This window comes from Paramormyrops kingsleyae, chromosome 5 (genome assembly GCF_048594095.1).
Source record: "Paramormyrops kingsleyae isolate MSU_618 chromosome 5, PKINGS_0.4, whole genome shotgun sequence".
NCBI lineage: Eukaryota > Metazoa > Chordata > Actinopteri > Osteoglossiformes > Mormyridae > Paramormyrops > Paramormyrops kingsleyae.
Genome location: NC_132801.1, coordinates 24540956 through 24567660, shown reverse-complemented (window position 1 = coordinate 24567660; position 26705 = coordinate 24540956). Strand labels below are relative to the sequence as shown.

Genomic DNA, 26705 nt, shown 5'->3' with positions numbered 1-26705 from the left:
AACAAGAGAGACAGCTGAAGACGTGCATAGAGACTAAACAAGACTGAAATAAAAAATATTACAAGGATGTCAAGAAATGGAAAAAGCCTTCTAAGCAAAATACAACAGCATATTCAAAAAGACACTAGATCATTCTTCCATGTATGGAATTTATTTATTTTCACTTTTTGACTTTTTAATTGCTTTGACATCATTATTTCCAATATTAGCAAAACAGTCATGGACACATTTCAATTGCTGTAAAATGTCATTATAAGTTTCACTGTACTTAAAATTTAAAGCAACTCTCAATATCATATGAAAAATGTTATAATAGGCCAACGTTTATGACCTTCTATGGTGTAATAATGATCTAAAACGGCTTTTGAAATGTTTAAATTACTTGGCATAGGGGGACAAAATATACATTATATAAGTAAATACGTCACGTTTCTTTAGTAACCAATAATATATTTATCGGTTTTATTACAAATCCTGATCAGTCTTAAATAATGTGGTTACAAGTTGTACAATTGCTTCTGTCTTTAGGAGTGTAAAAAGATCTGTTATGTCTAATTTCATGTACTACATTGCACAAATAATTTATGTTAACATGGCTTGTATTGTGACATTAATCTGAAGCTCATAAAAACCAAGACGTCTCAGTGAGCAGTGATCAGACCTAAGATCTCTAACAATGACATCCGTTGCTTCCTGCGGGGGAATGAATGCTGTTTTTCTTAGAATTAAATACACTATAAGAAACATTAGCAGAATTAGAATTCGATTCCAGATTTTTAAAAACAAAGCAGAGGAAGAGAAAAACTTTGGTCTTGGGTTACACAAGTCACATTCCTTGGGGTAACCAGGCATTTTGTGATGGGACACCCCAGAGTGCCACATTGGTATCATGAGACTTTTTAATTTAACTGTCAGGACAGGCTTTCGGTAAAAATCCCAATGCATGTATCAAATTCAATTGCACATGATTACCGAGTATGATTACGCAATATTAGGAGAAGGCCTGGGCACAAACAAGGTAAGGCTCTTAAAATGAGTAGGGAGTTCACAGCTTAGCCTGCTGGGCTGGGCCGTACCTTCCTCTCCGGATGTTTCTTTATGAGAGCCGTAATGGAAAGAATGGGTGAGGGAGAAGGAGGGAACAGGTTAGAAGTTGTGTATAAAGACACAGAAACTTCATTGTGTTTCTGGAATTCTATCTCACAAAGAAACATTCTGTCTTTGACAATGTTATACAAGTAGAAATCCCTTAATCTGAAACAAATAGAACCTTTTTAAAATAAAAAAAATATATAGACATAAAAAAATACTGATCATTGCTTTACGCAATTACAGTTTTGAGTGAATCAGAATTTGATCCAGAATTCAATACCAGTGTACCCTGTGTCAGACATTGATAGATGGTGCTTTTGGCCAAAGAGGCTACCGATGTATTTACTTAGCTTTCACTTCTAAGTATTTATTCATATTACACTTTAGACTGAGTACTGTGTTTAGCTGCGCTATAGCAGGTCTCCCAAACATATAGATGGAAATACATGGAGATACAAACACATGCAGAAAAATTCACTTAAATTTATTATTCTATAGTTCATTTGCCCAGCATGGTTGGCCCAAAGCACTGAACAGGTGGCACTGAATTTCAGCAGAAATTTTTAGTATAGACTGGTTAGTGATGGACATTAGCGGAGATAGCAGATTCATTGTGTTAATCGCTGGGATAACTCTGGAACAAAGACACGGTCAAAACCCATCTTTGCTGCTGCCTCAACCTCCACCAATAGCTATAGGCCATGCAGTCATGCATACTAAGCCCCAGTCCCTCCCCAAAGCACAACACCCAACAAGAACATCCATGACAAGCATGCAGGGCAGGATGGGGCATTTACTGAGATGAAACAAGTCCCTGGCAGCCTGAACATAAAGTTCAGGACAAGAGGTAGGACTCGCCCAGACTCCTACCCTGGTATTTCAAGCATTTCATATTAGAGGGACCCAATTTTAACTGAGGAATTCTACCTCTACAATACTCCCATGAGTATAGTTCAGCAGCTGTATGAGCAACTAAGATGGAAACCTTCACCATGACAGTGGGACTACGAATGAGTATGAAACAATTCAAAATGTGCAAGTAAATTTTCTTGCTTCGCCTGAAATTACAAAATTATTAAAGGTGCTGCAAAGAGCGTGAGTTCATTGGTAGGGAGTTAAAACCTGTGAATTAAATTAGCAAATTAATCTGCACTACGTCCTGCCCCCTGCCTGAAGTTCCCCATATTCATCCCTGACATAACCAGGAGTCCTCTTGGCATACACAAGGTGCTTGATGGGTATTTTCTGGGTACCAGTTATAAGCAGACAGAATCACACAGGCATGCGAAGGCTCTTACTTAAATCCCCATCCTGTCCCCCCCAGGACTATAGCTGCCAGGAGAATTGCACCCGCAATGGACCCTATTATGATATTGGTGCCACTGGGACCTGCATAAAGGAGAAGGAGGGGAAGAATGGTGGGAGGGGGACAGAACCACCAGACACGTCAGAATGGAGCAGGAGCACTGAAACACGGCCGGCTGGAGAGAGGGATGGGGGAGGGAGGGTGGGGAAGGAGACGACAGTCAATGAAGAAAGCAGTGTGACTCTTCCTGTTACTTCTGCCTGTTTCTCCCCCACTCTTTGTTTGCAGGACACCCGCTTGCCTTGTGGTGGTTTTTGTTCCGCACAAGCAAATTGCCATAAAGCCCCCCCCCCCTTCTCACTGGCACACTGTAAGAAAATAAACAAGACACGTTTAAGGCAGGAGCTGCACATACAGGTCAGGACATACAGACTAAAGCTACAGCCGGTGAGGCCCCAGATCCCCTGGGTCACCCTAGATGGAGAACTTCTGCTTCAGCCTACTCTGTGTTATATAAGCTTGGCGGCGGCACTTTAGTGCGTGCGTGCGTGAGCGTGTAAGTGTGTGCACTCACAGGAGAAGAGATCCCAGCACAAACATAAAGATTGGGGTGTGGTTAATTATACTGCAAATTCTCAGTAGACTGCTATCCTCCCCACAAGGAGATTACATCATCCCTAAAATATATTCAGAAGGACACAGGGATTTATTCAGCATATGAACTCTGCAGATGCGAAATGGAGAGCAGGTCGAAGTCTTTACTGTGAAATACAGATGTGTGGAGATGGAGCGCACTACAGGCTCCTGTTTGTGAGACTCGCACGCGGAGAGATGCAATGCGGTACGAACCTTTGTATTTCTCAAAGCCATCCGGGGGTTTGGGGTCGGGAATGGGGTCATAAACGCTGCAGTCCTTCCCAGTGTAGTCGCGGTCGCAGATACATTTTACTTCATTACTGCAAGTCTGACATGGAAATAACGAAGAGTTAGAAAGAGAGTCGGTGTTTATTACAGCGCCTCCCATTTCTGTCTTATTCTGTGAAAGCTGTACATACTGTATATCAAGCATGAATCTGCATGTGTGCAGATGATCACGATTAATTCTAAGACCATAGATATCACCAATGTTAGTCCATTTAGAAATTAATTTCTGCATAAATCCAGTTAAAAAATTCACCTACCAAAGTACTGAAAGGTATCAAGGTAGGGTTGAGGGGATATTGAGCCTACTACCAAATGCTATTTTTGATATAACTAGTGACATTCATGATAGCAGTAATTTAATTTGCGGATGAAGCTATTTTCGCATAACTGCTTTTCCGACGCAGGGTCCAGATTCAATCTGAAGCCAATCTGAAGCCTAGTGACGTAAACAAAGGTCACAATACAGGTCACACCTGGGATGGGATACAAGTCCATTACAGGGCTCATAGACACAGACACAGACACACAAAAGGCAATGAAGAGACACCAATTGACCAAAGCTGCGTGTTGAGGTGAAGGAAAGCCAGAAAACCCATAAAAAAAAACATGTCACGTCATGGGTAGAACATGCAAACTCGATATACATTCATGAGCCAAAACATCATGACCACCCCCGTGTAAAGCGAATCACGTTAACTATCTCTGGGATATATTAGCAAGCTAATATTCAGTATTGGTAACGGACATGTTGAAGACAGAAGGAATGGTCAGGGAAAAAGATCTGAGTGACTTTCACAAGGGCCAAATCATAATAGCCAGACGACTGCATCGAAGCATGTCTGAAATGACAAGGGTTGTTGGGTGCTGATGGTCAGCCAGGGGAAGAACCTACTGAGAGGGATCCAAGGAGGGAAAAACCATGAACAGCCAATGCGGTGCGGGGTGTCAATGCAAGATGAACAAAGGCTACAACAGCTGCACAGTGGCAACTGTGGCACAATTGGCAGGTAATTGTTGATGATGGTCTTGGGAATGATGCGTCACGACACATGTGCATCAAGCCCTGTTGTGTATGGGGCTGGGTAGCCAGAGATCAGTCAGAGTGCCCATGCTGACCCTGCCTACTGACCCTGCCTCAAAAGCACCTACAACAGGCATGTGAGTATTGGAATTAGACCTTGGATTAATGGAAAAATCGCAAAGAATCTCATTTTCTGTTGCATCATGTGGACAGATGGGTAAATATCAAACATTTGTGGGGTGCTTTGAACCGACATGTCTGATCTGCGGCTACACCGTCCCACATGCAGCAGGGCTTGATGCCCTGGTGTCATGACGCATCACTCCGCCACCCATTATAATTATCAGCCATTTGTGCCGCAATGGCCCTTCTGTTAGTTTGTACCAGATGGGATAGCCTTTGTTCATATCCTGCATAGATGAGTCTCTACTACCCTGCAATCTGTTGGCAGATCATGGTCTTTCCCTCCTTGGACCATTCTCAGTAGGTACACCACAGCTGACCACTAGCACTCCACAAGCCTTGCCATTTTGGAGAGGCTCTGATGCAGTTGTCTGGCCATAATGATTAGGTGCTTGTTAAAATCACTCAGATCTTTACCCCTGGCCAATTTTTCTGCATTCAACATGTCGACTACGAGTTCTGAATGTTGGCTTTCCCCAGACTTTGACACACACCATTCTTATGAGATAGTTAACATTATTCGCTTCACATGGAGGTGGTCATGATGTTTTGGTTCATCGGTGTGTATGTATACAGAGACCGGAAGGAAATCAAACCCACATCCCTGGCTATGTTAGTCTTCCAAGCCAACAGAACAGCTACCTAGAGCAAATATTTTTTCATGCCATGTTCTCTTATGTAGCACCATGCTAACCCAGAGCAGCAGCCAGTAATTGGAGATCTCGCCCCATCCCTCACCCCATGGTGTGAGCAGATACGGGAGGACGATGGGGAAGAACCGGGACAGGTGCTGAGATTGAAGGCAGCCAAGGGGAGGCAGCGGCGGTCCAAGCACATCATGCTGGGCCCGCAGGGTGTGCCGTCCTCCACATAGCCCAGATCTGACCCATCTTCAAGCATGGCATGACCACCCCTGGCATATATGGATGGATGTTTTTACAACATTACAAACGATGGACCGTTGATTAGTACAGAGCTCCCACCTCAACCTGAAGAAACCATCAGGAGAAATGGAATTGTGGCAACCTCAAAATGGACATCATTATACAGGAGGTCAGAAGACCTTCCTACACGAAGTATTAATGTCACTAAGTCCATCTAAGCCAGAGTGCTGGGTTTGTCACAAGGAAGCATGACATCGGAGATGTAGCTTACGGACTGTGACATCATGGGTGTGGCCTAAGGCCTGTCGACTTGCACATAATTGCATGGAAAACTGACTACTTGATAGATTTTAACCATGACAATTGTTAACACCTTGCTTTTATTAAAGCAGACCCATTTTCTCTCTTTTCTGATGTTTGAATGCCCGGGGGGGGGGGGGGGGGGGGTGGGGGGGGTTGGGCAGCTAGTTGACCTTGGACCCCCAGACGTTTTTATGTTCCCTACTTGGGAGTTTTTGGTTCCTCTCCTCCGTTGCCATGGCCATTCTATCTGTCTTTTTCCTGTTTCATGCACCATTCTGTATAAATGATGTAATAATGGTTTGCCACACGCCCTTGTCAAACGCCTTGGGGCGACTCTGTTGTGAAATATGTTTTATATTATAATAAGTCCTACTTGCTAAGAATGCCTGTCCATAGTTAAACGGCATCCAAAACTTTTGGAAGGCAGTAGTGTTGTGCATGACCAAATGGAAGGTATTGATGCATACTCAAAAGATGAGAAACAACCAGTTCTAATGGATATGGAGTGCAGAGGTTTGTTGGAAATGTAGATTCTTCACTTGAGCCAAAATCACATTATTGCAATAAGTCTGATGTGCTGTGAAATTACACAATGTGCACAATGTGTCTTTTTACAAACGGTTTCCGACCAAATATCAGTTAAATCCGTCTCCCAGCGCCATGGGAAGGCTCACCGGCAGGCCATGTACTTGTTCTGGTGGTAGATGGTCAGGCTGGTGACCTCGCCCTGCACCTCCCCCACTTTCGGCTTCACGGTCATGTTGGAGCAGAGCAGCAATCCGCAAAGCACATCCCTGACAGCATGAGTCAGGAGGATCGGGGCAGAGGGGTGGAGCAGGAGAAGAGACATTTCAGAATGGGGGGGGGGTGCGGAGGGGGGGGGGAATAAAGGCGTACAGCACAATGGAATGAGATGAGTCAGCGAGTGCTAGAGAAATAAGCAATAATGAAAAATGGAAAAATGCAAAATACGAGGAAAAAGAAACGTGTAAAAACGGTGACATATCTGAGATAGATTAGAAATGATGACAGGATGTTCATACAGGGAGAATGTCTATTAAGAAAAACAGTCCCAAGTAGCTGCACGGCTGTGGACTCACTGTTTGTTGCATGGCACCCAGGCCTGGCTGCTGGCATCGCGACCACAGTTTCCCTTCTCTGTGCCTTCGCTGTTCAGCTTCTCATAGCAGAAGCGGTCGGCAGAGTCTGCAAGACACAGGCTGCGCTTTATTTGGCATGTAGCACTGGTGCAACGCAATACCACATTCATCCACTAGATGGGCAGAAAATACAGAAAACCATAAACACTAGGGCTTGGCTTCAGAGTTTGGAAGATTGCCAGCTGGAATCCAATGACCAGCAGAGTGATGTCACTGTTGGGCCCTTGAGCAAGGCTGTTAACTCCAAATGCTCCAGAGACACTGTCTGACCCCTGCTCTCGTTCTTACTCTTACTCTACTGCTTTAGACGAAAGCGTCTGTTAAATAAATCTTATAAGATCTAATGAGCAAAATATGATGACAAACCCATCTATATTGAGTGCATGACCAAGACCTTAGAGGACAGAGTCCAAGTCAAGACCAAGACTTTGAGGGGGTTGCGATCAAGTTAAGACTGACAATTTGGGGGGGCGGGGGTAACTAAAGACAGAGACAAGACTGAGACCAGAAAATATAAAGTCCGTTTTCAAGACCATGGTTTTAATTTAATTATACTTATTTACTATAATCATCACCCCAGCTAATAATTAAAAGCACCGTTTTATTATTCACAATCCTTTAATTTCAAACACAGTTTTAGATTTCAATAGTGACCATCTGTCATAATTATCACATATCCTGTCCTTAAAGGGGGGAGGGGGGGTCCCAACTGTGTTTTTTTGCCATGGCAAGGGAGGGAGGGGGGGGCACAGGGAGGGTGATCATACGTTTGAATAATATGTGACAAATCAAGTCCCATATTGGGTCAGAAAGAAGCAGGATTTTTTTCAATACAGGACAATCCCATAGAACAGGGTGAGTGCCAAGCCTATTCGGAACAGAACAGTCTGAACTGTTTTCCCTCTTCAGTTTTATTAGCTCAGCGAAGTTTGAAACCAGTCAAGATGAAAGATAAAGAAAGAGAAATGATTTGTGGTATGTCACATGTGATACAGCTGCTGTTTTTCTTCTACAAGCAGACCCTGCTGCATGCAAAGCTGATATGGTAATGAAAAGGCAAACCTATCAAAGAATTATAGCAGAGTGTGCTTGCATTTGAGAAAATCACTTATATTATTAACGTGGCCAAATTGAATAACAGCATCGTATCTGTTCTGAGTTATTTCCAGGGTAGCGTCATACTCTGTGACTGTCTTTTCAAAAATGAATAAGATAAAATAAATCACTACACAGCTAGTACAATGAAGGTGAATAAAAGATCAATTGCAGTTTTATTTTAGTCATTGTATTTTATTAATGTTTATTATTTCGAGAGCAGTAGGAGAAATCAGAAAGTTTATCACTGGGGTGAAAAAACACTCAGTCTTGCGTCTGATTCCAAAATTACAAATCCGAACCATAAATGCTGTAGTCCGAGACCAATTAAAGAGTGAGTAGAAATACCTTCAATTCCAGAACAAGACCAAATAAGTGAAAAAGTGGTCTCGAGACCAAGACCAGACTCACTACTTCAACACTACATGCCACTATACCATTTCTTTGACAATTTGTATAAAGAAAAGCTTCTCACAAGTGCAATGCATATATAGTGCCTGACAAAATAAGGCTGGCATTAGCTAAAGGTGGTTGCAGACTTAATGATTCCAGGTAAAATTTCCCATTTCAATCTAATGCGACCTTCCGAGCAAATGGCAGCTCTCGTACAAACCGATGACCTCCTTCATTTCACTACCCTTACCTATGTCTCTATAAAGCAGCAGCTATACAGTTTTTCCTCAGCCGCTTTGGTACATTTCTCGAATCATCCTTAACATTTGCAAAACAGTAAGTGCATTTCTCAGAACAATTCATACAAACAGCACCACATGACCACCAGAATGACAAGTCCTTTTGTCATTGTTCATGAACAAGATGGTCAAAATGCTTACCCATGTTGTAAATAGAACAGTGTACTCTAAGTATTTTCCGATGTAAACTATGACTAAGGTTTTCATGACAATGATTGAAAATGCACAGTTATACTTTTTCATTATGCACCTCTGAGCTATTTTAGAGAACTGGTTGATCACTGGATGATCACTGGTTGATCTAACACTTCAAACTTTCTCCTATATCGGTGAAAGTCAAGATTCAGCTGAGAGTAATTAATCAATTCAGGACACATTTATATAAAAAAAACTGCAAAAGAGATGTATAAAGAATTCAAGAATTCAAATAAATGCTTCATCGATTATGACAACTGGTTCAACCATTTTGTAACTTATACAATAAACTAATGCCTAGATATTTTTGGGAGTATAGACATGGACAGATTTGTTGGTACCCTTACAGCTCATTGAAACAATGCTTTATTTCTTCTGAAAAGTAATTCAATTAAAAGCAATTGTCTAATGTATACCTGCACGCCTTTAGTATGTGATAAAGTAAACCAATAAAATTGTGAAAAGAAATGATTCGTTGTTTATATTACAAAGATATTCGAAAATATTATGGACAGATTTGTTGGTACCCCTAAAGAGATTATTTACCCTTGCATTATAGTCATGTTTCAAACTAAGTGTTTAACCTTAATTAGTATCACAGGTGCTTTCAAGCCTTTCATCAGCCATTCAGCCTATTTAAAGGGAAAGAACATGCTACTGTGTTGTTTGGTATCATTGTGTGCAGCACACTGAACATGGACCAGAGAAAGCAAAGGAGAGAGCTGTCTGAGGAGCTCAGAAAGAAGATTATAGATAACCATGTTAAAGGTAAAGGCTATAAGAGCATCTTCAAGCAGCGTCATGTTCCTGTGACCACAGTTGCCAATATTATTAAAAAGTTTAAGGTTCATGGGACTGTAGCCAACCTCCCAGGATGTGGACGCAAGAGGAAATGCAACCCCAGGTTGATCAGAAGAATAGGGTGGATGGTAGAAAAAGAGCCAAGGAAACCATCCAAAACTATTCAAGCTGAGCTCCAAGGTCAAGGTATGTCACTTTCTGATTGCACCATCCGTCAAATTTTGAACTATAATGGCCTCCATGGAAGAAGACCCAGGAGGGTTCCACTATTGACAGAGAAACATAAAAAGCCAGAGTGGAATTCGCCAAAATGCATCTTGACAAGCCCCAAAGTTTCTGGGAGAATGTCCTTTGGAGTTTTCGCGGGGGGCTCTGGTTTCCTCCCACGGTCCAAAAGCATGCAGGATAGGTTGATTGGCGAGTCTAAATTGGCCCTGTAGTTGTGTGAGTGTGTTCGCCCTGTAGTGAATTGGCATCTGCCCAGGGTTGGTTCCCGCCTGTGCCCATTGTTCCCGGGATAGGCTCCGGTCCCCCCTGCGACCCCAGTTGGGATTAAGCGGTTTCAGAAAATGGATGGATGGATGTCCTTTGGACCGATGAGACAAAACTGGAGCTTTTTGTCCAGTCACATTAGACCTATGCTTGGAGAAGGAAAAATGAAGCTTTAAAAGAAAAGAACACCATACCTACTGTGAAACATGGAGGAGGCTTGGTTATGTTTTGAGCTTTGAGTATTGCTGCTTTGCGGCATCTGGCACAAGGAACTTTGAATCTGTGCAGCGCACAATGAAGTCTCAAGACTACTAAGGCATCCAGGAGAGAAACATACTGCCCAGTGTCAGAAAGCTCAGCCCCAGTCAACAGGATAATGACCCAAAACATACAGCTAAAAGCACTCAAGAATGGCTGAGAAAAAAAACATTGGACTATTCTTAAATGGCCCTCCATGAGCCCAGATTTTAATCCTATTGGAAAGATCTGAAAATCGCAGTGTGGAGATGCCACCCTTCAAACCTGAGACAGGTTGAGCAGTTTGCTCAGGAAGAGTGGGCCAAACTACCTGTTGGCAAATGTAGACGTCTCATTGTGAAGTACAGAGATCGCTTGTTGGCAAAAGGTGATGCCACAAATTATTATATTAAGGGTACCATCTTTTATGTGCATGCCATTTTCATTTGTTTAATTCTATAAAATATTCAATTGAATCAATAATCCAAAGCAATTAAATATGGAATAAACAATAGGGGATGCCATTAAACTTTTGTCAGTTTCAAGTTATTTCAGACAGTTGTGTTTTCTTTTTGTTTTTTATGGAAGGGTACCAACAAGTTTGTCCATGTCTGTAAGACTATTCAGCAGAGTACCAGTACAATATATTTTGAGCAACATGTCATAAACAATTGAAAATGTAAGAATGTACTAAAGCCACTGAGAAAAACTGTAAAACCCACAAGAGTGAATGTAGGACAGATGAGGAGAGGAGTATGTCTGCACTTACTGTGGCCCCACAGGCTTCTACACTGTGCATCCAGAGTCTTGCAGTGGCCTCCATAACAGCGGCCCTGATGGAGACAGAGAGCATCAGCACTGCACAGCTGGGGTTTGCTGCTTTGCAAACAGGCCTACCCAAACAAGCATGCATTCATGCACACACAGCCCTGTAATTCAGGCACACGGGCAACTGAGCCATTACCTGGCTGTTGTCACAAAAGTACCCATCCAGCTTGTGAACATTGTGAGGACACTGCATTGGGGACAGTTTCACAAAGGATACAGTCATGTTAAATGTCTGCTCATAAATGCCAGAGAACTGTACTACACTGGCACCACGCAGGCACTGGCGGCACTGGCTATACCTGGCTAGAGTCTCCAGTGCACATCTCTGGGACGTCGCAGTCATTGACCGGCTCTCGACAGACCACTCCTCTTAACTCGTACTGCCACAAACAACGCATACCAAAACTCTAACACAGAACATGGTTACACAACTCCTGCTCCATGCTCAATGTATGTTACATAAATAAAAGACATGACACACGGAAATGACTTGAAACAATTTGGTGATAGGGCCTAGAGATATATGATGCAGCACACAGAAACAGGGATTGTGGGGCACAGACTGAGAGAACACAGGGCACAGAAACAGGGATTGTGGGGCACAGACTGAGAGAACACAGGGCACAGAAACAGGGATTGTGGGGCACAGACTGAGAGAACACAGTGCACAGAAACAGGGATTGTGGGGCACAGACTGAGAGAACACAGGGCACAGAAACAGGGATTGTGGGGCACAGACTGAGAGAACACAGTACACAGAAACAGGGATTGTGGGGCACAGACTGAGAGAACACAGCACACAGAAACAGGGACTGTGGGGCACAGACTGAGAGAACACAGTACACAGAAACAGGGACTGTGGGGCACAGACTGAGAGAACACAGTACACAGAAACAGGGACTGTGGGGCACAGACTGAGAGAACACAGCACACAGAAACAGGGACTGTGGGGCACAGACTGAGAGAACACAGTACACAGAAACAGGGATTGTGGGGCACAGACTGAGAGAACACAGCACACAGAAACAGGGACTGTGGGGCACAGACTGAGAGAACACAGTACACAGAAACAGGGACTGTGGGGCACAGACTGAGAGAACACAGCACACAGAAACAGGGACTGTGGGGCACAGACTGAGAGAACACAGCACACAGAAACAGGGACTGTGGGACACAGACTGAGAGAACACAGCACACAGAAACAGGGATTGTGAAGCAGAGAGTCAGGGCTCAATGATGCCAAGAGCAGCAGAGCAGAGGCAGAGGATGCACAGTAAAGGAGCACAGGGTACTTACCCTGCAGCCGCGGCAGCACAGGCCGTTGCTGCACATGGCGTCATGTGTCAGAGTGCACTTCTTACAGCAAGCCCCCCCCCTGCGTGCACACTCCTGCGGGGAGAGCCGACAGATCTGCTCAGACTACACAATTATCAGGTAGCATGAGATTCAAGATTTAAAAGCTTGCTGTCCTATGCACAGTAAACAGTCAGTTCTACTATGGAGAAGGCAAGTATAAATTAAGGTGCATTCAGGAAGAAAATATATACAATTATAACAATAAATATGCAGACATGTAACAACGTAACGTAGTGAAATGTAAACATAATGCAAATTTTCCAAGAGTGGATAAGAGGAAGATGTAGATAGCTGGCTAGTCTTATGTGTCAGGGTTTTAGTACAAAACCTGTATCAACAAAATGACGGTTAGGAACTACAATTTTACTGGTTAAACCAGAACACTACCAGAAAGTACATGAGTGAGAAACTGAACTGAGCTAAATAAAAATATCTGGAAAAATCAGTTAATGAGTAATAAATGGATAAATCCTCTTTTATTAAGTCTGCAGTATTCACTCTCCCCTGCCCTGCCTCTCAGCTCTGTCATCACAAAAGACCACTAGGGGGAGCACAGAGCCGCCACAGAGACTCACCACCTGAGAGCCACAGTCGCACTCCTCACCCGTTTCCACGAAACCATTCCCACACTCGGGGGGGTCCAGCAGCTAAGGGTCAGGACACAGAAAGGTGGAAACGAATGCTTTAAAATGTCATACTAGAAAAACTGCCCACGTCAGTTGACCTCGTCATGGTACATATTTCCTAAATATTCTTGTTGGGCTGCCTGTAAACTGCTTTGAGTGGACTATAGGCATGAAGGTTCTTTAATCTGATGCCTACTCTGTTCTAGTGCACACTAAGATTCAGCACTTCGGCGTACCTCACAACTGCATTAGCACCACCAGGGCTGAAACGTAGGCGACACAGTGGGGTACCTATGGCACTAACGTCTGGGGGGGGGGCGGCGACACAGCCAGCTGTTTTCAGTTGTGCACGGCAACGCATGTCCTAGACAAAGTGAACTTTCTCGAACCCCTAGAAGTACCCTCGCCCTCTGAAGTGCCGGCGCAGAATGGCTATACGATGTAGGGCGCCGACTTCTGAGGGGTCGCCGATTTAGCCAGCTACTGCGGCGCACGCACGTCCGCTGAGAGTCTGGGTGCGTAGTGGACCAGCCCCAGCACCTTGTCCCTCCTTGCTCACCTTGTTGGGCTTGTTGAAGAGGCAGCTGCCGCCCCCTTGCTGCAGGAAGCGAATGTACTCTTCCACGCTGCAGTGAGAAAACTTGCGGGGCAAGTAATACCTAATGACGAGACATTCCTGGGTATTACTAGACAGTGTAGTACGTTAGCCGTGCTCCAAATTCGATTGTGTTCTAAACAATTGGAAAATGATTCACATTGACTTGTGACGCATATATGAGGATAAAATATTTTTAGTCATCCATCGGTGGGACTGAAGTTCCTGGTGTTGCAAGGGTATGCCCAGTTAGTGGAGGGTGGTGCGTACCCAGTGTCCTCCATGATGCATCCGAGCCAGGCATCAGGGCACCTGCAGTCGGCTGTGAGAGAGATAAGCAGAGTCCAGGTCGGAGGCAGCTTGTGTGTTGCCTGCACATCTGACAGGTGTTCAGGTGAACGAGAAGCTCCAAATTGTTGGATCTAACCAAAGCCTCAATGAGACGGTATAAGCACCTGCCACCTCTGATGATTTAAACGTGGCAACCCTGGTCAGCCTCTTAGAAGACCGCCGAGTTCAAATCTACTATTACATCCAAAGCTTCACGTCATGCAGTCTGCCCAGCGGATCGCTTAGACTGAATGCAATGCAAACTTACTTAGTGAACACATACAAGCACTGAAAATGATAAGCGGAGCGCTAACCAACAGCGATGTCCAGCTAAAAGCTAAAGCCGCTGATCTAAGACAGAACATGGTTATGCAACATTTGCGATCATGCAGGATCAGGTCCAAACACTTTAGAAGCTTTTGCTGGGGTTGTAATCTATGCGACTGGTCATCTGGTCATGTGCAATGGACCATTTTAGAGTACAGAGCTGATCAATCAAAGCTGACTAACCACCATAACAGCATAAGGATCATCGGCCTACCAAAGAAGGCCCTCATCCAAGTGCTCTCTTTCCTGTGCTGCTTGACCACCCAACAAACCTCGCATCGTTAAACCAAAGCCAGGAGAGAAAACAAGAGCGGGCATAAGCCATTTCCATTGCTACCAGCTGAAATATAAGGTCACCCATGAAGCCTGCAGGGGCAGAAGAGAGCCGCAGAAAATGCAGGAGAGCCATCAGAGTCTACCAGGATTATAAGCGAGGTCACCCAGCAGCGCACCCAGCACAGAGAGGCCATAGCAGAGCTGCACAACTGCGATTTCAAGCCCACTCTCCACTACCCAGCAAAAGAAACCTTGTTTTTTGTCCAAAGGGGTCAAGGAATACCTAATATCCAATCACACCAATTCCTTTTATCTATAGTCACTAATAATAGGAAGTAAAGGCAACTGAGCTCCTGTCATAGTTTGACAAAAATAATCTGGGCTTTAAATATTACAGTGTTTAATTTCTAAGTTCAGTACTTACATATTAATGATAATGACAACAGCCTGTCCCTTGGTGAGACCTAAGCATTCCTGCTTCCATAAAGAATAGCTATAATAGAATCTCTTAAAATAAGACACCCCCACCTCCACCAACAATATACAAAAACGTATTTTACATTATAAGTTTGTGTCTTTCTATGCCGATTCAGATAACAGATACTGTATTATTATTGTATTCCATTCATCCAGCCATCCTTTACACCCACATGCCTTATCTCTCAGGGATCTGGAGACTATCCTAGAAGCTATGGTCACAAAGCATGGAATAACCCTTGATGGAAGTATTATTGTTACAGCATAATAATAACACAGTATAACTACAGATACTGTATTATTATTATTATTATTACTATTGATTACTGTCCATATCTTTCCAGTGTTGGGGTTAAGACACTATACATTAGGGGATCATTTCAGCACTGGAGTTTTTTGTGTATAGTTGGAACAGAACGTATCCCAATAGAAAATTCAATGTTCTTTGGGCCTGGAAGAAGAAACCCTCTCGTTTGTTTATTCATTTGCTCACTCACTCATTCATTCACTCATTCATTCCTTCCTTGCTTCATTTTTGCATTAGATTATATGCTCAGTCCACCAGAACCTAGATTGTAATCCGGGTCTTTCTACCAACATAATTTTTGTGTAGTATGCACAATAGGTCACCCAGCCCCAGCACCTTGTCCCTAAATGATGGTGAACTTGTGGCCTGGCTTGACCTGACCAGAAGCCAGAGTCACAGAGCAAGTTCCTATGGACTGACTCATTCCTCAGCAGCTTGCCCATTCTAAAGGCCGCCGACCTTGTTGAAATTGGTCTGTCGCTTAATTACGGATGGCCTACAGTAACTCCTCAAGGGGTTTCCCAGCAGGCCAAACTGCCACGGAGAAAGCAGCAGCTACGGCTAGTAAACACGCTCTGGCTACTCGTGGCAAAGTGGCCAGTGACACAGAACGTCATAAAAGGGTTGGCGGACACTCAAAATAAGTCGGGTCTGTACTCTAAAATGGCCCATTGCACATGACCAGATGACCAGTCGCATAGATTATAACCCCTGCAAAAGCTTCTAATGAGTTTGGAGCCGATCCTGCATGATCGCAAATGTTGGAGCAGGACTGCAGCGCTAATAAGTCGAGCTGCTCCAGGCGTCCCTTCACAGAGCAGGCAGCTACGTTGACTAATCACCACCCAGCAGAGGGATCTAACCACAGCCAATCAGCACGGAAGATAGCCCCTGTGTGCTTCCCAAACTCTGGAATGAGTGGGGATTTCCTAGCTCTGGGAAAGCATGGAGCAGGTGGTGTGGGATTGTGGGTGCTTTTAGGGACGTTACCTGCGGTGGTCTGGTCCTTGTTCCACATCATTCCGATGTTCTGGCCCAGGCTCTGGCACAGAGTGATGGCCATAGGGCCCACATTGCCATACTGGAAAACACAGAGACGGTAAGTAAGGACAGAGGCCGCGACGGGACACTCGGGGGCTGGGCAGCCACATGAAACCGCAAGCCGTTGTCCAAAACGTCACGGCAAGCACACGCTACGGTGCACGGGCAGGATATTTCTAGCACTGAGATCATTACGAAAGTGCCAGGAAACATGGGGAGGGATGCAAGGTCCCTGCCAACAGGGCTGCGTGTCTGCTGGGAAGACAGACGAGATCACAAGGGGAAGAAGGGCTGTAGGTGAGGAGAATAACCGAGAAAAAAAATTGAATATGCTGGGTCTCTGATGGATAAAATGGCAAAGAAATAGAGAACTATAATGGCATGATGACACAAAGGAGAAACCCTCACCTCATTGACGCCTCCACCTCGAGTGATGGAACAGATGCCGCCAATGTAGGCTGTCTCACTTCGGCTGCTCTGGAAGGTGCGCCCTCTGGAGGCAAGGAGGAGATTCGCCAGCAATGTCAGCATCAGCAGCCTGGATTATTGGAAGCAGTGCAGATCCCTCCCCAACTCTCACAGACACTTACTCATTCTAACAAGCCTTCGCCTTGCATAATGCACCCCATCCTACTCAACGCATCCATCACACCCCTTGCATTTCACCAATGCTATCGCTTATCCCTTCCATTAATGGGGGGAGAAAGAGTACCCACGAGAGTAGGTGAGTGGCGTCACTGTGCTCTTTGATGCTCTCTTTTCTGTACTTCATAAAGTCACGCAGGGTCAGGAGGGGGTCATTGCCAACAGAAACCATATTCTGTGATGACCAGGTTTCCATGGCAACCAAAACTATCCTGGTGTTCAGCTGTTCCTTGTAGATCTGCAATCAGGTCAGCACAATAACGGTGATCAGCAGCCAATGACAAGTTTCAGAGATCCGCACTGTCCTCCTCCCTTCGACTCAATAATGTTTAGCACATTGGAAACAACAAGCACATATGGTGCTGGTGTAAAACACACACACGCTCAAGGCCCTGTGATGTTAAGTTGGGTCTGTGATTAATATTTAACATCTGGAGCACAGTAAGTTACACTCAGAGAATTGTTGTGAACAATTGGAGTGCCAATTTATTTCCGACTAGGCAGCACTCATGCACATGCACATGCCTATAAGAGTTTGGGTTACTGAGACCGCTGAAAAAAAAGAGTGCTCACAGCATCGGCCATGTTGACCACGGCCTTAGCGAAGTTCCTGGTCTGAGAGGTGGAACTGCGAAGCTGCAGGAACTAAGGTTAAGGACGGTAGAGGGGATGGACAGGGCAAGCAAGCACGTGTCAGGAGCAGAGAGAGACCAAGGACAAAAGCACTCTCAATGGGTGGATCGAAACCACCCAGTTTTTAATCCATAAAATTTTCCCCCACATCTTTCAGATAAAACAAAATAAATGTACCAGTATCCCCCACTTTACAAACATTCGCTTTTACAAAAGACCTACTTTAGCATCTGTTTTTCGTTAACAAACAAAATAATTTTTTTTGAAAAAAGGAGAAAAGTGAAAATAGCGTTTAGTTTGTGTTTATCAGCGAGCCAATTACAGATATACAGTCATGCGTTGCATAATGACATTTCGGTCAACGCCAGACCACATATACAATGGTGGTTCCATAGGATTATAATGGAGCTGAAAAATTCCAATCACCTTGTGACATGGTAGCTGTCATAATGTCACAGTGCAAGCGCATTACTCGCGTGCACTGCCAGTCATATAAAGTATAACACGTACAATTATGTACAACACATAGTACTTCATAATGCTAATAAACATCTATGTTACTGATTTATGTATTTATTACACTGCACTTTATATTGTTATTTAGGCTATATCTTATATATTGTGCAGTAAGCTATACCATCTGCGTTTCTGTAAATATATTTAGTCATGCTTTACATTAACTGCACATTCATAACGTTGTTATAATACATTCATGGAATATTCAGCACACCTTCATAATACATTCATAATGCATTCATAAGCACCATGTAAGTATACCTTACCATCCTGACATACCTTAACAGCTTTAATATACACTATATTGGGACATCGCAATAATATTTATATTGTTCTTCTGCATTAACTGTACAGTGTCCTTGAGTGTCTAGAAAGGCACCTATAAATAAAATGTATTATTATTATTATTATTATTATTATTATATCCCTCCAAATTATTGAATTCAGGTGTTCCAATCGCTTCCATAGCCACAGATGTATAAAATCAAGTACCTAGGCATGCAGACTCAGGAGCTCAGTGAATTCAAGCATGACACCGTGATAGGATGCCACCTGTGTATTGATTCTGATAAGTGAAACTACACTGTACATACATTATTTCTACTGAGGCCATGTGTTTATAATATCGCTCCCACTGTTACTGTTATTTTAGGTTTTATGTGTTATTTGGTATGATTTGGTAGGTAATTTTTTGGGTCTTGGAACGCTCAAATAATTTAACCATAATAAATAAACGTTAATTGGTTCTTCACTTTATGCTATTTCGGCTTACAAAAGGTTTCACAGGAACACTTTACTTTCGGATGTCAGGGGAAACCTGTAAGTGTCTGATTCTTTGTTCAAAAATAAACCGTTCAAGTTCTGGTATAGATATTTCATGTTTTAAGACATGCATATATAATGCTTTTAAAATGTTTTCACATACGTATTTAAAATGCATTCTCTAGACCGAAACCCTAAGCTGCAGCATCATTTGTATTCCATACTTCATGTGCTCTTCACATTCGCTGATAATGTACATCATCGTAGTTACAAAGGCCGGTATTTTTACAGAACATGCTTTCTTACTCACCAGGTCATGGTCATTGACCACCATCAGCTCAATGTACTTAGTTTCAGTTTGAACTGTATGCTGAGTCCGACGCACCTGGTGGGGTGGAGGTGGGGGGGCGGGTAAAAAAAGGTAGGTTCAACTAGTTGATTCAACCTGTAATCTAATATTGAGTTTACCCAGATCTGCAACTAAATAATCGGCAAAGCTGATCAGGTGGTAAGTCTCACACTTGGTTCCCAAGCTATGCTAATTTATTCCCTGTATTGGTCAGTAAGACATGTTGCCATCTTCTTCCACTGCGCATTGTTCATACAGCAATGAGAAGATGCTCTCAGGTGAGAGGGGGATGGGTGCTGCTCTCGGAGAAGACGCCTCACTTGTCTTTTGGAGCGCCTCAGCCCCTCGCTAAACGTGGGCTCCCCCGACTCCGGGCTGGCGTCACCATTGATGTCCCCGTCCTCGCCCGTGTCACTGCTGTTGTGTGTGCATCCTGTTAGGGGAAGAATGGGATGGTGGTTTCGGAGATGTGGGACCGGAGGATTGGGAATAAGGAATGCTGGCTCAAGAAGTAGGTAAATGAGAAAAGTGATATATGCAAGGATGGACATTACTGGTACGCAAGTACACGTTCACCTTTAAGAACGATACGTGCGACAATCGATTGTTTGTAAAAGCGCAAATTCGTACTTATTTTATGTGCATTTGCGCTGCTATGAAAACAAAATATAATGCTTTTTAATCTTTATATGCAACTCGACTTCATTTGTGGTATACAGGTTAAAATGCAAGGTATTTTCTTGTCGTAGCGGCGCAAATGCACATAAAATAAGTTCCAATTTGCGCTTTTACAAACAATCGATTGTCACACGTATCGTTCTTAAAGGTGAATGCGTACTTGCGTACCAGTTACGTGCACCCCTGGATATATGCCTCCATCATTTACTTCATGGACCTAAAATCCAGGTTTGGAAAAGAGGTCCGGGAGACTTCAAATTTGGAGAGGACACACTGAGGAGACATTAGATGGAACAGAAGAAGCATGGATGAACCAGAGCCATGGGATCGGAGGAGTTCACACGGGAAAGACTGGGGGCTTCTGAGGTATAGGTGTGGGAGTGGAGCCGAGACACTGGGAGAGGCCAGAAAAATGAAGAGAAAGAACACGAAGAGCAAAAGAACCAGCGGACAGAGAAGATGGGGGTAGAGGCACTAAGAAGCTTCACACCTGGACAGAAGGGTGGCAGCTCCAGGGGGGGCATCCGGTGCACCAGATGGGCATCCTCCTTCTACACCAAACAAACACCAATCACAGCCATGACATCAGCACATCAGCTGCAGCGTTACAGTGAGATCGCGCCACACCCTCACAGAACTGCCACAAAACTCACTCACAGAATTTATCCTATTAAAAATATATGGCTGTACACCATATACAACCCTCCATCATTTACTGTAAAAGCTTTAGAACTGGAATGGCCTATAAAATTAGGAGGTAACAGCAGCCTTAGACAACACGTTACTTTATAAAAATACCCCATTAGATGCCACAAGGGGAAAGCAGGGGGAATAGAAGGTATTGAATGTTCCGGAGAAAGGTTTGATCGATACGTCTTGCAAAGGAATGAAATGGAGCTCTACCTATATCCCCAGGAGTCATAACTGGGAATCGCTCAGGTCGCTCTGACCTCAGCATCTCAGTCAGAGATGCCCACAGGAATTAAATAATTGTGTAGAAGGAAGTGAATAGGAAAGAAAGTGTTTGCGCTAAAATAATGCAGTGGGTAGTGTGATGAGTGACAAAAACTGGTAAACTATGTTCTCTACAAAACACAGTCCCAGATTCGGAGAGGTTAGATATATATGCACTTTGCAAACATCAGTTTAGAACTGTAAATTTAGGACACTCATAAATAAATTAAATAAAATGGACCTTCTGACTTAGTCATTCACGGTCTGTTTGTTCTAGGCCATGGTGATGTCTGCAAGAAGATTCAGAAAAACATCTGTGGAGCAAGAGGGGCTGATTTTCTCATCCTGCTCTTCCAACCACAGATAGACGTATTGAGGTTGTCTGGTCCTATGCGACATGGCTGTTTACAGCCGCAGCTGCCATGAAATCCCCACTCCACCTCACTCCCAATGTCAATTAGGACAGTGGCCTGCTGTGGGACAGAGCATCGACTCATTGCTTTCTATCCTGCGACCGGGGGAACAATGCGACAGCGAAGTAGGGAGGGCTGCTCTTTTCCAGACACACCTAACGGGAGGATGCTTGCTTCAAATGAGCCAGAAAACACTCGAGAAATGATTTCGGGGGATCTGCCAAAGAGGAGTAGAAGAGAAGTTTCCACTCTTCCTCCCAAATGGTTTCTCCTTCTGGAGCCACACAAATGCTGTCTGTGGAGACGGCTGCTCTCCACGCAGACGGCCGAGCGCATGTGTGCGTCTGGCTGTGCAGCGGAGGGGTGGATCGTACTGGGTTGATGATTAATTCAACGGCCCTCCGCAGCAGAGAACGGGTCACTGGCTGCCAGCCTGCAGACACCAACACACGCGCCACCTGTCACAGCAAGGCTGTCAGCATCTCCATCGAGGGGCCCCATGCTGCGCTTGCCTTGCTGCTGGCATCCATATCGCCCATCTGGTCCAGGGCACGTCTTGCTATGTCTTACCCCAAACCAGTGACATGAAGACTTCCCTCTATTCAGCATGGGGTGGGGGTACAATTCCCTTCCCTCTCATACTATCATTGTTGAGCGATAGAATAATATAATACGCTGCAATGTACCTCAAAGAGTAATAGGGCTAACATCTGCATTCCAGACCACAGCTTACCTGATTACCACTGTGGAGAACGGGCTTGATTCCATAGGAGAAATTCCCATCAGAGAACATGCCCCTATAGGAGGTAGACGGCACAGAGACATGAAAGGTTGGGTTCACGCCCGGAGAACACCGGAAAGTGCTTTTCCAGAGGAACGGCAGTCCTGAGCTACTCAGAGAGGTCCAGAAGTCCGCCATGAAGAACATGAGGCGTAGCTACTCACTGGAGGCCGTGGCAGGTGGAGAGAGCCGCCCAGGAACTCGACACGTCCCTCACCCGCCCGTGGTAGTAACAGTGCTCCCCCCCCTGCGGACACAGGGGGCGCCAGTCACGCCAAGGCTGCACTGGGACTCCCAGCATGTCCTGGGAGGCCCAAGGTGCAACACGCTTATCCCCTAACCCCCCCCCCCCCCCACAACAAATAAACTCTATCAACCAAGCATGGCTTCTTATTGGGGCATAACGTGTCAACCAATAACATCTCACAGAAAGACCATGTCAACCAGAACAGATACACTACTGGCCAAAATTGTGGAAAGAACTACCATTTTTGGCATTACTCTTTAAATATAACTATATGAATATTGCCAGTAATGTTTATAAACAATCAAAGAATGTTACAAAATCTCCACTAAATAAGTAACTGGAGCAACAGTTGTATAAAGTTGTGCAATCACTAACAATTGGAAGCATTTCCACAATTTTGGTCACTGCTGTACCTCTCCAACATAAACAGCCCCCCCCCCAGCCAGGATAATAGATATATAGCTGTGCACCCATCCATATTCCATAACTGCTTATCCAGCACAGGATTATGCTTCGCCTGGATCCCTTCATGGGGCAGAGGGGTTCCCCTTATTGGAAGGTCACCCATTCAGCCACAGCTCTCTGGTCTGCAGGAGGAATCCGGAAGCCCTGGGGGGGGGATATGCAAACTGAACACAGGCAGCCGGGGTGGGAATCAAAGGCTAAAGGATGCGAGGAGGAAGTGCGACCCACTGATCCTCCCTAACATACATGACAGAGAGCCGGATGTTTCCTCTGTCATCTCCTGCAGCAGCCCATGGAGCCTATGGGGGGGGGGGGGGGGGGGGTCACCAGCCCCACCTTACTCAGATATACTGAATCAACATTTTAAAAAAAGAGCTTTAAACTGGCAGGAAATGCATAAAGCATTCTGCAGCAGATGCACTACAGCCACTTAAGAGTGTCCGCAGGCATTACCGTGCATGTGTGCAGCACTTATCCTCTGTGAAATAAATAAATAAGGTCAGAGATCACAGGGGGGTAAATGGAGGAAATCAGATTGTATCCCAGCAGGCTGTCAGCAGAGGAGTATCAGGTGTCCATTCTGCAGTGTTAGCAAGACTATGGTTAGCGCACCACACATTCCTCGCAGCCCGGTGCACACACACGTCGTGGTGTAAATTACACACAGGTGTATTTTGGCTCCCGGGTGGCACAGATCCTCTATTTGGACTTGATGCTGCGACATGATGGGTCACCTTGCAGCACGGACGCATAGGTCTGCAGGTGTCTATAACCCGAACAGGAGATGAAAAATGAGGACTAAATGATAGGATAGGAAAGTATGGGGTCAGCTGGCCTCTAGGAGGCATGTGCGGGATGGGGGGGGGGGGGGTCTCGTATTTTGTAAAACTGCATTTTCACAAATACATTAAAATAATCGTAACACTTCAAATAACCACAGATATGTGGATTCGTACCCCGATCGAGCATGAGTGGAACCTGAAGGGCTCAGTCCACGATATGCCACGTCAGTATGAGACAGCGGGTGACCGTGGAAGCGTGCGCTCGTGAGTGAGTGTGGACACAGGGGTCATGGTGCAGGTCGGCAGCTCCCTGTGTGCGTGCGAGCCGCTGCAGGTGTCTGCCACAGCACGTGCCGACGCCCCCAGGGGACTGCAGATATTACATAACATCTGCCTTCCAAGCCAGACCAGCCCTCCAGCTGGAGCCCATAAACATGCCCTCAGGAACAGCGGGGAGTGTCAAACAAGTGCAGATACGCCAGGATACCGGGGTGAGCAACCTGGAGATGCAGATACAGTCTTCCTGACTCTTGCACAGAATCATGAAAACTTCATGAAGTTTCTTTAAATTAAGAAGAAGGGGTGTGCTTAAAGTGGATGTATCTCTTTAAATATCCTGCATTTAATATGAGCAACAAACAGGAAAGGCTCGAAATGTATTCCACAACACTAAAAGTATTGCAATACAATTTTTAGTCCATCTCACCCACTCCTGCCAAGCAGCAGCGGCGAGAGCTGCCTGACAGGGCAAACTGACTCCGCTTTCGCACATTAGTCCTCCGCGCTCTTCCTCGGTGGCCGGCCTGACAGGTGCTCTTTGCTCTGACGCAGCATCGCATCGCAGAGCACCGTTCCGTGTCTCAGGGGCCTCGCTTACAGATTTCCGGCTGGCGGAGGCTAAAGGACAGAAGCACGGGGCACCCAAACAATGACGCTGGTCAGAGACGTGCTTCTCAAAAGTGTGTGAGGTTCTACTGCAGGACAGAATTACTGCGCATGTAGAGATGAGAAGATTCCTGATGCCTTCTGACTAGGACGAGACCTTGGGCTTGACAGACGGCTGTAACTAGCACCATCTCCCTCCGCAGCCCGAACACGTGTGCTTTCCTTTACCTTCTGCAGTCTGACTATTTCTGTCCAAGGGAAAAAGACATCTGGACTCTCTCTCTCCACTCAGCCCCTTTGTCCTCCTCTCTCTCTCTCTCTCTCTCTCTCCGTGGTTGACACACAGTTTCAGGTACCCTCCCACTTACTTCCTGGTGGGGTGTTAAAACTTTTAAACTCCCGTGCACATTCTCCAAGCCCACGCATAGACCTTGCATAACTTAAAGCTAACAAACAAACAATTCCAGAGAGTAGTTCAGAAAATAGCTACAGAGACCAAGAAATAACTAGGCCAGTAAAACAGAAAGAATTTAAGATCTGACTACAGCCCTCAGTAGCAAAGGACTATCAGATAATGGGTAATTACTTATCGTCTATGCATTTCATCCCTGTCTTTGAAAAATTTCCACAATTCTTTATTTTCTCTTTTCTTTCTGTGTGCACTGTCGACTGCTGAGTGACAGGACTGGGCCAGTGTGGGCCGGGGCTTCTAGGTAGTGGTTGCCATGGGAACCGCCACCTGATTGGCTATGTGGGCGTGCGAGACTTCGGAAAGAGTGGGTGGAGGGGCAGTGCTTTGCTCCTCGTGCTTAACTGCGCCAGTCTCCTCCTTTTCAGAGAAGCTCTGCGTGAGGAAGGAGATGCTGCTCGGCTCCAGCACTTAGACCATGACACCACCCACATCCTGCTCCATTATGCTCTCCTTGCCGGGAAGGTGCCCTGCTTCCGTCATGCATGCGTCTGCCCACAATCATGGAAATTTCTATTCTGCGCCAAGCACATCACTCAACCTAGAACTTTCCCAATTGTCACCCCCAACCCAATTTTCAGTGGGTCAGCCCTGTCCACGGGTATCACTGACATCCCAAAGACTCTGTCCAGGAGCTCTCTCCTATGTCCCTTAAAAAAGAAACACAGACTCATGTCCAGAACCAATCAGACCACCTGGTTAATCTGAACACGTGGCTCAGCACTGGCCCTTGCGCCAATCAGGATGCTTCAAAAGGTTCAACACACTGTTCTAGGTGCAGCAGGCAGCTGCATGGCGATTCGAGGTTTGTGGTATTAAGCTGCAGCGGCTGTCAGACCGAATGTCTAAGGCAGTAAATCCTTTTCCCTATTGAAAGTCAATATCCTCACTTCTGCTGTAATAAGCATATACAGATTCCTCTAAATGATTTCCGTTTATTTCAGTCTTTCATCCGACCCATTAGTGCCGCCTTGATCTGCATCCCCATTCAGGGCAGTGAGTCAGCCTGACTGGGACATGGGTTCATCGGCGTCCCAGTTGGGGGAAGCATGACCTCCACACGCCGCAAATGAAGAGCACATTTCCACAACTCAGTCCTCATCTAATCCAGCGAAGAACTTGCATTAAATTTCCAAAGCTCACCAGGTCCACAGAAATGTTCTTGAAAATTGTTGGAATCGTGCTCTTGAAACGGCATAAACACTGAGATACAAAAATGCATTCATAAGTTAAAGAAATTACAATATTATACAAAAATTAATGCAACATCCTGTTTACAAAGTCAGCTCAGACTGTAACGTGACAGATTAATTAAAAGTAGTATTTATAAAGCTGGTTTTCACTTTGCCATTTTACTATTTTACGTCAGTATAAGCAGATAATCCTGTGATCTTCTACTGGATAAGCAGCTGGAAGGTGGATGAACAAGCCAGTCTGTAGATCGAAAGTCTACAAAATGAGTCTCCTAGTGCCTAACCATATCTCATCCTATAATATGCCCCAACCCACAGCTAAAACCGTATGCTGATAACCAGTAGCTAACTCTGTCAATCCCCCCTCCCCCCCAGATCCTCAGCC

General features: G+C 44.9%; 1 protein-coding gene across 6 annotated transcripts in view; it reads right to left on the bottom strand.

Annotated features, from left to right (window-relative positions):
* Window positions 1-26705, bottom strand: part of LOC111856118 (disintegrin and metalloproteinase domain-containing protein 11-like) — a 36354-nt gene that overhangs the window by 3426 nt on the left and 6223 nt on the right. Inside the window, exons 5-26 of one of the 6 annotated variants that reach the window (XR_011991786.1) lie at window positions 22444-22526; window positions 22232-22295; window positions 20622-20682; window positions 19774-19886; window positions 19415-19489; window positions 17767-17838; window positions 17265-17431; window positions 16957-17041; window positions 16498-16588; window positions 14061-14112; window positions 13755-13854; window positions 13145-13216; window positions 12510-12602; window positions 11513-11593; window positions 11350-11400; window positions 11155-11218; window positions 6814-6919; window positions 6388-6507; window positions 5265-5439; window positions 3248-3362; window positions 2391-2766; window positions 1077-1094 (exon numbers count right to left, since the gene is read on the bottom strand). Coding sequence is in view for 3 of the 6 variants with exons in the window: in XM_023835800.2 (XP_023691568.2) it covers window positions 1046-1094; window positions 2391-2481; window positions 3248-3362; window positions 5265-5439; window positions 6388-6507; window positions 6814-6919; window positions 11155-11218; window positions 11350-11400; window positions 11513-11593; window positions 12510-12602; window positions 13145-13216; window positions 13755-13854; window positions 14061-14112; window positions 16498-16588; window positions 16957-17041; window positions 17265-17431; window positions 17767-17838; window positions 19415-19489; window positions 19774-19886; window positions 20622-20682; window positions 22232-22295; window positions 22444-22526 (1980 nt within the window). In the remaining 3 variants the exon portion in view is untranslated. Of the gene's footprint in view, window positions 1-6; window positions 1095-2390; window positions 2767-3247; window positions 3363-5264; window positions 5440-6387; window positions 6508-6813; window positions 6920-11154; window positions 11219-11349; window positions 11401-11512; window positions 11594-12509; window positions 12603-13144; window positions 13217-13754; window positions 13855-14060; window positions 14113-16497; window positions 16589-16956; window positions 17042-17264; window positions 17432-17766; window positions 17839-19414; window positions 19490-19773; window positions 19887-20621; window positions 20683-22231; window positions 22296-22443; window positions 22527-26705 lie in introns of those variants that run through there. The other 5 variants (XM_023835801.2, XM_023835800.2, XM_023835802.2 and 2 more) reach the window with 5 other exon arrangements.